The following is a 14,524-nucleotide window of genomic DNA, read 5'->3' on the forward strand; positions in this document are numbered from 1 at the left end:
TGTGGCAGGGTCTACAGACAATCACGGATTATAAAGGGAAAACCAGCCACGACGCGGACACCGATGTCTTGCTTCCGGACAGGCTGAACACCGTCTTCGCTCGCTTTGAGGATAATACACTGCCACCGACGCGGCCCGCTATCAAGGACCGTGGGCTCTCCTTCTCCATGGCCAACGTGAGTAAGACATTTAAGCGTGTTAACCCTTTCAAGGCTACCGGCCCAGATGGTATCCCTAGCTGTGTACTCAGAGCATGCATAGAACAGCTGGTTGGTGTGTTCACAGATATGTTCAATCTCTCCCTATCCAGGCTGTTGTTCCCACATGCTTCAAGATGGCCAACATTGTCCCTGTACATAAGAAAACAAAGGTAACTGAACTAAATGACTATCGCCCCGTAGCACTCACCTCTGTCATCATGAAGTGCTTTGAGAGACTAGTCAAGGATCATATCACCTCCACCTTACCTGCCACACTAGACCCTCTTCAATTTGCTCACCTTCCCAAAAGATCCACAGACGATGCAATCGCCACTACACTGCACACTGCCCTATCCCATCTGGAAAAGAGGAATACCTATGTAAGAATGCTGTTCATTGACTACAGCTCAGCATTTAACACCATAGTACCCTCCAAGCTCATCATCAAGCTCGAGGCCCTGGGTCTGAACCTCGCCCTGTGCAACTGGGTCCTGGACGTCCTGACGGGCCGCCCCCAGGTGGTGAAGGTTGGAAACAACACCTCTTTGCTGAACCTCAACACTAGGGCCCCACAAAGGTGCGTGCTCAGCCCCCTCCTCTACTCCCTGTTCACCCATGACTGCGTGGCCAAGCACGCCTCCAACTCAATCATCAAGTTTGCAGATGACACAACAGTAGTAGGCTTGATTACCAACAACAATGAGACAGCCTACAGGGAGGAGGTGAGGGCTCTGGGAGTGTGGTGCCAGGAAAATAACCTCTCACTCAACGTCAACAAAACTAAGGAGATGATCGTGGACTTCAGGAAACAGCAGAGGATGCACCCCCCTATCCACATCGATGGGACCGCAGTGGAGAAGGTGGAAAGCTTCAAGTTCCTTGGCGTACACATCACTGACAATCTGAAATGGTCCACCCACACAGACAGTGTGGTAAAGAAGGCGCAATAGCGCCTCTTCAACCTCAGGAGGCTAAAGACATTTTAGCTTAAATCCTAAAACCCTCACAAACTTTTACAGATGCACAATTGACAGCATCCTGTCGGGCTGTATCACCGCCTGGTACGGCAACTGCACCACCCACAACCGCAAAGCTCTCCAGAGGGTGGTGCGGTCTGCCCAACGCATTACCGGTGACAAACTTCCCGCCGTCCTGGACACCTACAGCATCCGGTGCCATAGGAAGGCCAAAAAGATCATCAAGGACATCAACCACCTGAGCCACTGCCTGTTCACCACGTTATCATCCAGAAGGCGAGGTCAGTACAGGTGCATCAAAGCGGGGACCGAGAAACTGAAAAACAGCTTCTATCTCAAGGCCATCAGACTGATAAACAGCCATCACTAGCACATCAGGGGCGGCTGCCTATAGACATAGATTAGGAGCCACTGGCCACTTTTAGAAATGGATCACTAGGCACTGTAATAATGTTCCGTATCTAGCATTACTCATCTCATATCTATAAACTGCACTCCACACTATTCTACGGTATCTTAGTCACTTGTAAATTGTGTTTACATATTGCATCAACCACTTCATATGTATATACTGTATTGTATTCTATACTACACCACTGACTGTTAAACAGCCATCTCCAGCACATCAGGGGCGGCTGCCTATAGACATAGATTAGGAGGCACTGGCCACTTTTAGAAATGGATCACTAGCCACTGTAATAATGTCTCTGTATCTTGCATTACTCATCTCATATGTGTAAACTGTACTCTATACTATGCCACTGTATCTTAGTCAAATGCCGCTCTGACATATACTGTATATATATATATACTGTAGCTATGTGCATATAGCTATTCATCTAGTGACAGCCATGTCTGGGGAAACTCCTCTAGTGTACCATACTGTCCTGTACAGCCTGTTGCCCAACCCTGCTCCTGTCCCGTCTGAACTCTGGACCTGGACACTCATCTACCATTATCACCATTATTATTATTACCTGTGCTCTTCGGATCTCACCGCCATGCCTAGGTCCATTTCCTGTTATACCATTATCAACCATTATTATTATTACCTGTGCTCTTCGGATCTCACCGTCATGCCTAGGTCCATTTCCTGTTATACAATTATCAACCATTATTATTATTACCTGTGCTCTTCGGATCTCACCGCCATGCCTAGGTCCATTTCCTGTTATACCATTATCAACCATTATTATTATTACCTGTGCTCTTCGGATCTCACCGCCATGCCTAGGTCCATTTCCTGTTATACCATTATCAACCATTATTATTATTACCTGTGCTCTTCGGATCTCACCGCCATGCCTAGGTCCATGTCCTTGCTGTCTTATCGTAACAAAATCAAGATCAAAATCAAGGGACAGGAAGGAGGGCATACCACTGTTACATCAGCTTAAAGTGTGACCCCCCATGGTGACATGGTTCCTAGATGGATTCATATAGTCCTGTTGTTATGTACAGTATTGTATTTTATTGTATGGTTCCTGAAACCTGGTTATTAGGTTTGATGAAATAGGCCCCTAGTGCTAGGCAGGATGTATGGGCAAGGCTTTCCTCTATCTATTCAGAGAACCTGGGTCTCCCTGTGAGGACCATGCCATACTTCATTAGCACAATCAATATACAGATGTAGGATCTTAAAGGTGCAATATGCAGAAATAGCTACGCCATTTCCTGGTTGCTAAAATTCTAATTGTTTGCCTAATGTCAGTTTATGTGACAAAACAATCAATGTATAATGTAGAGCATAATTGCACCATCTAAACCGCTGTGAAATATATTTTCAATAACCAAAAATATTGTATTTTCAACTGTTTGAAGCTGAAAATTTTACTTAAGGGAAGCATAGAAATACCACACCTAGAACAGATCCCCCGCTTCTTAGATGTGCTTTCAATGAGAATGAGAGATCTATAACTTACATTTCTATGGGAATTTGGTCAGGTAGCCCAAAAAGTTACATATACAGCTTTAACTTGATTACCCTGTTGCAGGATTACTTTCATGCTATGCAGGACATTTTGTGTATTTGAGGCTTCTGAAGTTGATAATTTGTATTCTGAAATTTCAGACTTGATTTTCTCCTACAACAAATGTATCTAAACCCCTCCAAAAATGTTCATTAATTATAATCCAGATAATAATTCACATTTCCTGTTGCTGTAGAATTATTTTCCTCCTGTGGCTAAAATGAAGGTCCTATATTGTAGCAATTGAATAGCAATATATAGCCTGTGTTTAGTCTCTGTCATCAGTTATTAGACTATCCCTAATCTGCTAGGGTGTTTTTGTCTTCAGGCTAAAGCCAAGGTCAGCCAAGGTCAGATACACAGCGACTGTGTCCCACCCTATTCCCTATCTAGTGCACTACTTTTGACCACTTGTCAAAAGTAATGCACTATGTAGGGAATAGGAGGCTATTTGGGACGTAGGCAGATATTAGCTATTAGCCCTGCCAGTCATTCACAGCTACATAAATGACTGGTAAGTTCTGGGTAATAAGGAAGTTTACCTGTGAAGCCTTTTAAACAATACCCTAGCAGCAGCAGCATCAGCTCAGGGTCGTATTCAATAGTACACACTGCAGCAAAACGTTTTGCAACAGAAAACTAAAACAAGCATTTCTTATTGGACACATGTAGGTAGTCCCTCCCTGTTTCAGTCTGTTTTCTTCCGTTTGGTGCCTGATGAATACAACCCAGGAGTCATGTGGCTGTAGAAAGAGAGAAAGGCCCTGGAGCTGTTCCTGTTATTAAGTCTCATATTAACTTCCATATTAACACCTTTAATTTCCTGTCCACCTCCTAGTGCTCTGCCACTCTGGGTTCAGCTTCAGGTTGAGGTGTATTTACCGAACATCATAGTACATTATGTGAAACATACTTAACGTGATGTCATGCAATAGTTCAAAAGATGGGTACAAATAATAGTTCTACTTTATTTAAAAGGTACCAACATATTGACTTCTTAATGTATTCAGAGTTCATACAGAATGCTTTTTTAAATGATTTATATTTTTTTAACCGTTATTTAACTAGGCAAGTCAGTTAAGAACAAATTCTTATTTACAATGACAGTCTACCCCGGTCAAACCTGGACGATGCTGGGCCAATTGTGCCAGGGACTGTAGTGACACCTCTTGCACTGAGATGCAGTGCCTTAGAACGCTTCGCTACTAGGGAACCTTGCTTTTACAAGCAGTGCATAAGGCTAACACTGACTGTGCATGAAGAACTAAGCCTAACAGGGACTGTGCATGAAGAACTAAGCCTAACAGGGACTGTGCATGAAGAACTAAGCCTAACAGGGACTGTGCATGAAGAACTAAGCCTAACAGGGACTGTGCATGAAGAACTAAGCCTAACATGGACTGTGCATGAAGAACTAAGCCTGACATGGACTGTTCATGAAGAACTAAGCCTAACATGGACTGTGCATGAATAACTAAGCCTGACATGGACTGTGCATGAAGAACTAAGCCTGACATGGACTGTTCATGAAGAACTAAGCCTAACATGGACTGTGCATGAAGAACTAAGCCTAACAGGGAACTCAACCTCATCCTATTACTGCACCACTCAACCTGTCCAATATGACAACCTCCATTACAGTTAATTACCTCCATTACAGTTAATTAAAAAATTAATATTTTTTACTTAACCTTTATTTAACTAGGCAAGTCAGTAAAGAACAAATTCTTATTTACAATGACCAAAAGGCAAAAGACCTCCTGCGGGGACGGGGGCTGGGATTAAAAATACAAATCAGTGATAAGTATTACTCCTCCCTGCACACATGATTACTGTCATTTAACTAGACATCGTTGGGAAGGGCTCGTAAGCAAGCATTTCACGATAGTCTACACCCGTTGTATTTGGTGCACGTGACAAATAAAATGTTATTTTATTTGAAGACAGTTTCGGTCGGTGTGACCTTCCTATAAACATTCCCCACCTCTACAACTCCATCTCTCTCTCTCCTCTCTCTCTCTCTCTCTCTCTCTCTCTCTCTCTCTCTCTCTCTCTCTCTCTCTCTCTCTCTCTCTCTCTTTCTCTCTCTCTCTCTCTCTGTTCTATTTTTTTTATTACTAAACGTATAAACTGAACAAAAATATAAATGCAACATGTCCATTGGTCCATGTTTCATGAGAAATTTTTGATGCACAAAAATATTATTTCTCTCAAATGTTGTGCACAACTTTGTTGACATCCTTGTTAGTGAGCATTTCTCCTTTGCCAAGATAATCCATCCACCTGACAGGTGTGGTATATCAAGAAGCTGATTAAACAGCATGATCATTACAAAAGTGCACCTTGTACTGGGGACAATAAAAGGCCACTCTAAAATGTGCAGTTTTGTCACACAACACAATGCCACAGATGTCTCAAGTTTTGAGGGAGTGTGCAATATGCATGATGACTACAGGAATGTCCACCAGAGCTGTTGCCAGAGAATTTAATGTTCATTTCTCTACCATAAGACACCTCCAACGTCCTTTTAGAGAATTTGGCAGTACGTCCAACCGGCCTCACAACCTCAGACCACGTGTAACCATGCCAGCCCAGGACCTCCACATCCGGCTTCTTCACCTGCGGGATCGTCTGAGACCAGCCACCCAGACAGCTGATGAAACTGAGGAGTTTTTCTGTCTGTAATAAAACCCTTTGTGGGGAAAAACTCTTTCTGATTGGCTGGGCCTGGCTCCCAAGTGGTTGGACCTATGCCCTCCCAGGCCCCCCAATGGCTGCGACCCTGCCCAGTCATGTCAAATCCATAGGTTAGGGTCTAATTTATTTATTTTAATTGACTGATTTTCTTGTATGAACTGTAACTCAGTAAAATCAATGAAATTGTTGGAGCTTGCGTTTATATTTTGGTTCAGTATAAATAGATACTGGGATTGAGACAGACAATAGGTGTTACAGACACTAAGACTGCAGATGTATACACTGTCAAATGTATCAACCCCTACAAAAATGATCTTTAATTATGACAGAGTATCAACGGCAATTGACATAATTCGAGAATAACGCTGAAGTTATTTCTCCACACCGTGTGTCAATCATAACCCACTACCATTAGAGTCACATTGCCATTCCTCTCTAACCTATTCATTGTTTAGTGGCATATCATTAGCCTTTAAACTTTTTCCTGGTCACCTTGTGACCTTAAGTAAAAAAAATAAAACAATATTGAGTGATAATTCACTTTTTAAAATTGTCAGATCATTTTGCTTATTTTAATCTATAGACTTAAAGCTGCAATATGTAACTTTTTGGGCGACCGGACCAAATTCACATCGAAATCTGTGTTATAGATCTGTCATTCTCATTGAAAGCAACCAGGAAATGGCGTAGCGATTTCTCCATTGTGCATCTTTAATATAAGTAATCTGTTCAAGATATTGTACCTTAATAGTTGTATTAAGGTAAAATATCTATAAAATTATCTTGAAATAAGATAAATTACTTGTATTAGGTTTTTGGGCGGTTAAAATAAGCAAAATTGTCTGCCAATGTCGTTAGATAATGCAGCTTGCTACAAAAAACAATAAAAAATACACATTTTAAGTGAATTATCACTCAATATAAGATATTTAGGCTTGCTTTGATTTCACACTGCGAGCTCCAGGTCTTTATCTTCCAAGGTGTTTATTACTTGGTTAATGGTTAGTCAGAGGCTTTGTGGCCCTGAGGATGCAGCAAGGACATCTGAGACATACAGGGTCCTAAGAGTGGTTGGTAGAACCGCTGGTTCAGCCAATGGCAGAGCCCAGCGTAGGGGCCAGGAGGATATAAAGCCAGGGAGGCAGAGCCAACCTCAGCCTATATGACAGGTCTATAGGTCAGCTCTGGACCTACACAAGGATTTAACTAAACAGAATCAGACGAACCAACACTAGTCTGTCATACCAGCGCTCCAAACCCATAGCTGCCGATTGCTTCTGATATTTAGACAGTCTCTAGGCCCTGACCAGAGGACTGACCAGAGGACTGAAGGACCTCAGTATTCCTTTTCTGCCAGTAGGTGTGAGGATCCTGTATTTACAGCCAGTCTGATGGAGAATGATGCCTATGACAGGATCGGGGACGAACCCCCTAACTATGAGGAGACGTCTTTCTCCGGTGGTACCACCTCTAACGGTAATGGGACCGGTAACGGAGAGCACCGTCCGTCCGTGGTCAGTGCGTTTGGTCATGACACGCTGGACCGCGTGCCCAACATCGACTTCTACCGGAACGCTGGGAGTGTGAGCGGTAACCGTGCAGTCCGACCGTCCCTGCAGGAGCTCCACGATGTCTTCCAGAAGGTCAGTGTGTGTGTCTGAATCCTCCTCACCTGCACCCACACCTGTACTCACACTTCTACAACCCCCTCTACACACATCTGTATTTAGACCTGTCTCTGTACATCTGTATATCTTGTACATCGCTCTCTTTTCCTTACCGGCACACACATCACACAACTGTCTCCACCAAGTCAGCAGCCTTTTAACTGGAATCAACTCTCCTTTAATCCAGACCATTCAAAAAGATCATTGAAATTCTGATTCAGTAAATGAAAAACATGACATTTTTTATGTGGAATATGTTTTGACATTAACATTGGCCTGTTTGTCTCTCAATTCAATTAAATCAATTCAATTCAAAGGGGCTTTATTGTTAAGGGAAACATATGTTTACATTGCCAAAGCAAGTTAAATAAATAATCAACAAAAGTAAGAAGAAAAAGAAAACATAAACAAAAAAAACGATAAAAAATGTTCAGTAAACATTTCACTGATAAAGGTTTGAAAAGGATAAAGATGTGTCAAATGTTATATTATCAGCTATGTTCAGTGTTTTAACAATGTACATATAGTTGTAGTACGACTAGTAGGGGAAGAAAGTAAACAGATAAATATTGGTTGTGTTTACAATCTTGTTTTCATGGCAACTTGTCACAAATCTCTCTCTCTGTTTGTATTTGTTTCTCTCTGTTGATTTGTTTATCTCGCTCTCTCTTTCTCTTTCTCTCTCTGACTGTGTGACACAGATTACTATCATGTCACAACAGTTATTGGGTAACAGTCATGTCTGTTCTAAAGAAGGGAAAGTCACTTCCCACTGGGCACAAATTGGTTGAATCAATGTTGTTTCAGCTTAATTTCTCAACATATTGTGATGTGGAATCTACGTGGGAAATACATTGGATTTGAAAAAAGTAATCAACCGCTGTTTTGAGGCCACAAGATTGTGTCATCATGGTAACCAAATGTCCACATAGACAAACCTTGTATAAAATATGTTGAATTTGTACCTTTATAACAACGTCAGATCTTCAACATTATATCCACTATCAGTAGAATAAGAAAAGACAATAGGCTAGGCAGCACCTCCTACTGGAGAACTGATTTATCTACAGCTACCCTTTGGTCTCACATCCAGGGTTTAAACAAGCCCTGCTTAGCTATGATGCTCCCGAGTGGCGCAGCGGTCTAAGGCACTGCATCTCAGTGCTAGAGGTGTCACTACAGACCCTGGTTCGATCCCGGACTGTATCACAACTGGCCGTGATCGGGAGTCCCATAGGGCGGCACACAATTGGTGCAGCGTCGTCCGGTTTAGGGGAGTGTTTGGCCGGGGTAGGCCGTAATTGTAAAATAAGAATTTGTTCTTAACTGACTTGCCTAGTTAATTATGCCTAGTCAATTATGCTATTTTTAGCCCTATATAGCATTTTCAAAGTCATCAACAGCTATTGTTTCAATTCAACCCAGAATTTAACTAAAAATAGACAATAGGATTTCAAGTGATAGTGATATTGAATTGTGTTTGGTTGTCAACGCAACCAAATATTAACATTTTAAGGAAATGTATCTTCTGCTTGGATAGTTCCCTCTGTACCAAATACTTAGTCTGGTTTTAAATCCAGTTTGTTTTCAAATTAATCATTGTTGGATAAATAAATGTTGGATTCACGTCTCCATCTCAATCAAAAATCTAAGTTAAACAACAGGACTAAATCAAATTCAACTTTATTTAAAGTGCATTTAAAGTTTAATTTGCCTTTAAGCCAGTTGCTCAGATGGAACTATCCAAGCAGTAAATACATCTCCTTTAAATGTTAATATTTGGTTGCCTTATCAACCAAACACAATTCAATATTACTTTTGTAATACAGTAAATAGGCTTAACTTTATTTTACAAACTAATGAAACATTCACCCTTAAAATGAACAACACATCCATGGTCCCAGTTTGAGGTGACTGTAACTATACATGTCTTCTTACATCATCATATAAGCCATGCATGTTCAAGATAGCATGCATAGCTCGTTGCAGGTCTGTGGAGATCTTCACAATTGCGGTAATAATCTGCCCAGAATCTCGAACGGCAATGATCCTCGCACCATCTACTTTTAATGTAATCTCAACTGCAATCCAGGTAATTTGGTTCTGCTATTAGATAAAGGACAGTGACAAGTAACACATAAATAAATAAACTAAATATCTGACATTGTATTCCCATTTGAACTTTTGCTGTGCCGTTAAATGGTTAAAAGCACAGTGATATACATTTGGGTGACAACTAAACCAAAAATCTGACATAGTTTTTTCATTGGAATTTGGTTGTGCTTTTAGATGGTTGAAGGCATACTGATAACACATTGGAAATTCAACTACCTTTCGGCTCTCTTTTTGAGTGGGTGAATATAGGTTGCAATCTCACTGATCAACGTCTCAACCAAATATTACCCAATTATCCACGTTGAAATGAGGTGGAGTGTGCAGTGGGTTGGCCTTGGATTGGTCAACTCATTCCTCTTAAAGCATTTATAGACCTACTGTGTACTGGAAGAGAACAACATGAACTCTCTGGAGAAAAGAACATATGTTTTATAGTCTCAGAGAGGAAGATAAGATAAAAAGAAAAGAGAGAGGAGAGGAGAGAGAGAGATAAATGGAGTTTATAGTCCTTTAATCATTCATTTAACTAGAAACATTCCTGCCACTTTCATTAACCGCAGTTCAACCATCTTTCACACCCTATAAACCTACTGCCAACACTGGAACAGAACCGTGGTCAAAGACAGAGATAAGAATAGATCTACACAATGGTTGACATACTGACAGGCTAAAGTGTTTTATAGATTTTTTACACCTTTGGGTGACAGACAGTCTGTTATCTCTGTCTGACAGCCACGCCACGCCCTACACCAGACAGAGATCTGAGCATCTCATTAAAGAGCTTGGTACTCATGCGCCCTTTAAACACCTCATATTCGTCTTACAAAAAGTTTAAATTGGGTCCACCCTGTTCTCTCTGTTCTATTCCCTCACTCTCTCCTTCTCTCCTTCTCTCTCTCTCTCTCTCACTGAGTGCAGTCTTCAAGGACAAGCACACAGTATAATAATGCTTCTCCAAACATGTATTCATCTTCATCAGAATCAAACTGCACGACTCTCTCTCTCACACACACACACTCACGAACAAGAACACTGCGTCTGTTGTTTGATTGATTTAGAAAGAGAACATTTCAACAGTGTTCTGACCTCATAGAGACTTACCTATCCAACAGGAGGCACAGAATTCGAACAAAGTTACTGCACTGCCAACTCTCTCTGATTTCTTAAAGACAAAACTAATCTAAACTTCCTCTAAAGTTGAATAAGATGACCTACGGCCATTTCAACAAATTCCTTCTTCCTCTACCAGCCGTATTCTTTATCTTCCTCCAGGTAGACTGGAGTGATACGTACCCCTGACAAGTCTTTTCCTCTCCTATTTTCTCTCTCTAGAATGGAAGGATCTCGGTGCCGAACACGGTGGAGGACAGAGAGGGGAGCGACGGGACGCCTGTCATTCCCCTGGACAACAAAGATGGAACCGTGAGGTTCGGCTGGATAAAGGGAGTCCTGGTTAGTGGAGATGGGTTATATTGGACAGGGTTAGGAGGGTCCTGGTTAGTGGAGATGGGTTATATTGGACAGGGTTAGGAGGGTCCTGGGGAGTGGAGATGGGTTATATTGGACAGGGTTAGGAGGGTCCTGGGGAGTGGAGATGGGTTATATTGGACAGAGTTAGGAGGGTCCTGGGGAGTGGAGATGGGTTATATTGGGGCAGGGTTAGGAGGGTCCTGGGGAGTGGAGATGGGTTATATTGGGGCAGGGTAAGGAGGGTCCTGGGTAGTGGAGATGGGTTATATTGGACAGGGTTAGGAGGGTCCTGGTTAGTGGAGATGGGTTATATTGGGGCAGGGTTAGGAGGGTCCTGGGTAGTGGAGATGGGTTATATTGGACAGGGTTAGGATGGTTCTTAATGGGGTCGCTCTCTACCTGTATAGGTACCTGGTGAGGGCAGTTGGTTATGGGAACTGGCCTAATGGGAACCTGGTGAGGGCAGTTGGTTATGGAGACTGGCCTGTCCTAATGGGAACCTGGTGAGGGCAGTTGGTTATGGGGACTGGCCTAATGGGATCCTGGTGAGGGCAGTTGGTGAGGGCAGTTGGTTATGGGGACTGGCCTAATGGGATCCTGGTGAGGGCAGTTGGTGAGGGCAGTTGGTTATGGGGACTGGCCTAATGGGATCCTGGTGAGGGCAGTTGGTGAGGGCAGTTGGTTATGGGGACTGGCCTAATGGGATCCTGGTGAGGGCAGTTGGTGAGGGCAGTTGGTTATGGGGACTGGCCTAATGGGATCCTGGTGAGGGCAGTTGGTGAGGGCAGTTGGTTATGGGGACTGGCCTAATGGGATCCTGGTGAGGGCAGTTGGTGAGGGCAGTTGGTTATGGGGACTGGCCTAATGGGATCCTAGTGAGGGCAGTTGGTTATGGGGACTGGCCTAATGGGATCCTAGTGAGGGCAGTTGGTTATGGGGACTGGCCTAATGGGATCCTGGTGAGGGCAGTTGGTTATGGGGACTGGCCTAATGGGAACCTGGTGAGGGCAGTTGGTTATGGGGACTGGCCTAATGGGATCCTGGTGAGGGCAGTTGGTTATGGGGACTGGCCTGTCCTAATGGGATCGTGGTGAGGGCAGTTTGTTATGGGGACTGGCCTAATGGGATCCTGGTGAGGGCAGTTGGTTATGGGGACTGGCCTAATGGGATCCTGGTGAGGGCAGTTGGTTATGGGGACTGGCCTAATGGGATCCTGGTGAGGGCAGTTGGTTATGGGGACTGGCCTAATGGGATCCTGGTGAGGGCAGTTGGTTATGGGGACTGGCCTAATGGGATCCTGGTGAGGGCAGTTGGTTATGGTGACTGGCCTGTCCTAATGGGATCCTGGTGAGGGCAGTTGGTTATGGTGACTGGCCTGTCCTAATGGGATTGTGGTGAGGGCAGTTGGTTATGGGGACTGGCCTAATGGGATCCTGGTGAGGGCAGTTGGTTATGGGGACTGGCCTAATGGGATCCTGGTGAGGGCAGTTGGTTATGGGGACTGGCCTGTCCTAATGGGATCCTGGTGAGTAGGAATAGAGTCTTAGAGAGTGTGGCTGGATATCGAGCAGGGTGAATGGGGAGTCCTGGTCTGTGTGGTCAGGTTATGGGAACTTCTTCTACTGGGGGTCACTGGAGGTCACCCTGGCCACTCCTGAGCTGTGTATCACAACACAGCATCAATGAGTTAACCTGCATACCTCAGTGATACCCTGACAGGTCACATGATCTGTCTGGAAGCCTCAGACACAGACACCGACACAGCGATAAAGAGATTCAGATAGTCATTCTGTCATAACCCAGTCTCTATCTAACCTAACTACGATCTGACTGGAAGCGAAGAGACAGACACCGACACAGTGATAAAGAGATTCAGATAGTCATTCTGTCATAACCCAGTCTCTATCTAACCTAACTACGATCTGACTGGAAGCGAAGAGACAGACACCGACACAGTGATAAAGAGATTCAGATAGTCATTCTGTCATAACCCAGTCTCTATCTAACCTAACTACGATCTGACTGGAAGGCTCAGACACAGACACCGACACAGTGATAAAGAGATTCAGATAGTCATTCTGTCATAACCCAGTCTCTATCTAACCTAACTACGATCTGACTGGAAGGCTCAGACACAGACACCGACACAGTGATAAAGAGATTCAGATAGTCATTCTGTCATAACCCAGTCTCTATCTAACCTAACTACGATCTGACTGGAAGCGAAGAGACAAGGTCAAAGTGATTCAGATAGTTACTGTATTTTGTGGTACCTGGATTGTAACCCTGCCCTGTGTGTAACTCAGGGCTAACCCCAGTCTCTACCTAACCTAGCCTCTCTACCTAACCTAACCTAGCCTCCCCTCTTTCCTCCTCTCTCTCCTCCTCTCTCTCGTCCCTCTCGCCTCTGTCTCCTCCTGTCTCTCTCTTCCACTCTCTCTCCTCCTGTCTCTCCTCCTGTCTCCCCTCCTCTCTCCTCCTCTCTCTCCTCCTGTCTCTCCTCCTCTCTCCTCTCTCTCCTCTTGTCTTTCCTCCTCTCTAGGTGAGATGTATGTTGAACATCTGGGGTGTGATGCTGTTCATCCGTCTGTCCTGGGTGTTTGGACAGGCCGGCTGGGGTAAGTACAACACAGAGAAATAAATAATTACACCCCATACACTATCAGAAAAAAGAGTGCTATGTAGCACATTGGTTCCTGTAGGACAACCCCCTGAAAACAGGCTCCTTTTCAGGTCAGATAGAACCCTTTAGGTTCCCAGATAGAACCCTTTAGGTTCCCAGATAGAACCCTTTAGGTTTCCAGATAGAACCCTTTAGGTTCCCAGATAGAACCCTTTAGGTTTCCAGATAGAACCCTTTAGGTTTCCAGATAGAACCCTTTAGGTTTCCAAATAGAACCCTTTAGGTTCCCAGATAGAACCCTTTAGGTTTCCAGATAGAACCCTTTAGGTTTCCAGATAGAACCCTTTAGGTTCCCAGATAGAACCCTTTAGGTTTCCAAATAGAACCCTTTAGGTTTCCAGATAGAACCAGGTTACAAAATAATCATCTGGATTCCAAATAGATAAAGGTTGGTGTTGGGAACCAGAAAGAGTTCTACCTATCTTAAAGGGAGAACAATTCAGAGGGTTCCCCAATACTCCCCTAAAGAAGTGCTATTCAAAGTTGGGATCGCGATGGGGTAACTGCAGTGGGGTCGTCAAAATGTTTAAAGAAATAATATTTTAAACAATGATTACAATTATTACTGTATTACTGTATACAATATACAAACGTTTTGAGAAAGATAATTTGAAAGCTACAATTTTATTGAGAAAATGTATTTATTGGTTTCTTTTAATGTTGATAAGAAATTAATATGCAATTAACATTTTAAGGCTATGTCTTTAGATTTCGGTTGGGGTTGCATGAAATTATTGGGGGGAAA

At 43.4% G+C, this 14,524-nt stretch overlaps 1 protein-coding gene across 1 annotated transcript in view; it reads left to right on the forward strand.

Moving 5' to 3' along the window:
• The first annotated feature begins 7,081 nt into the window (after nucleotides 1–7,081).
• LOC120042798 (solute carrier family 12 member 1-like) overlaps nucleotides 7,082–14,524 on the forward strand; it is a 38,429-nt gene continuing 30,986 nt past the window's right edge. Inside the window, exons 1-3 of the mRNA XM_038987605.1 lie at nucleotides 7,082–7,487; nucleotides 10,959–11,078; nucleotides 13,639–13,714. Coding sequence (XP_038843533.1) covers nucleotides 7,236–7,487; nucleotides 10,959–11,078; nucleotides 13,639–13,714 — 448 coding nt within the window. The 5' untranslated portion in view covers nucleotides 7,082–7,235. The remainder of the gene's footprint in view (nucleotides 7,488–10,958; nucleotides 11,079–13,638; nucleotides 13,715–14,524) is intronic.

The sequence above is a fragment of the Salvelinus namaycush genome, unplaced genomic scaffold (genome assembly GCF_016432855.1).
Source record: "Salvelinus namaycush isolate Seneca unplaced genomic scaffold, SaNama_1.0 Scaffold780, whole genome shotgun sequence".
NCBI lineage: Eukaryota > Metazoa > Chordata > Actinopteri > Salmoniformes > Salmonidae > Salvelinus > Salvelinus namaycush.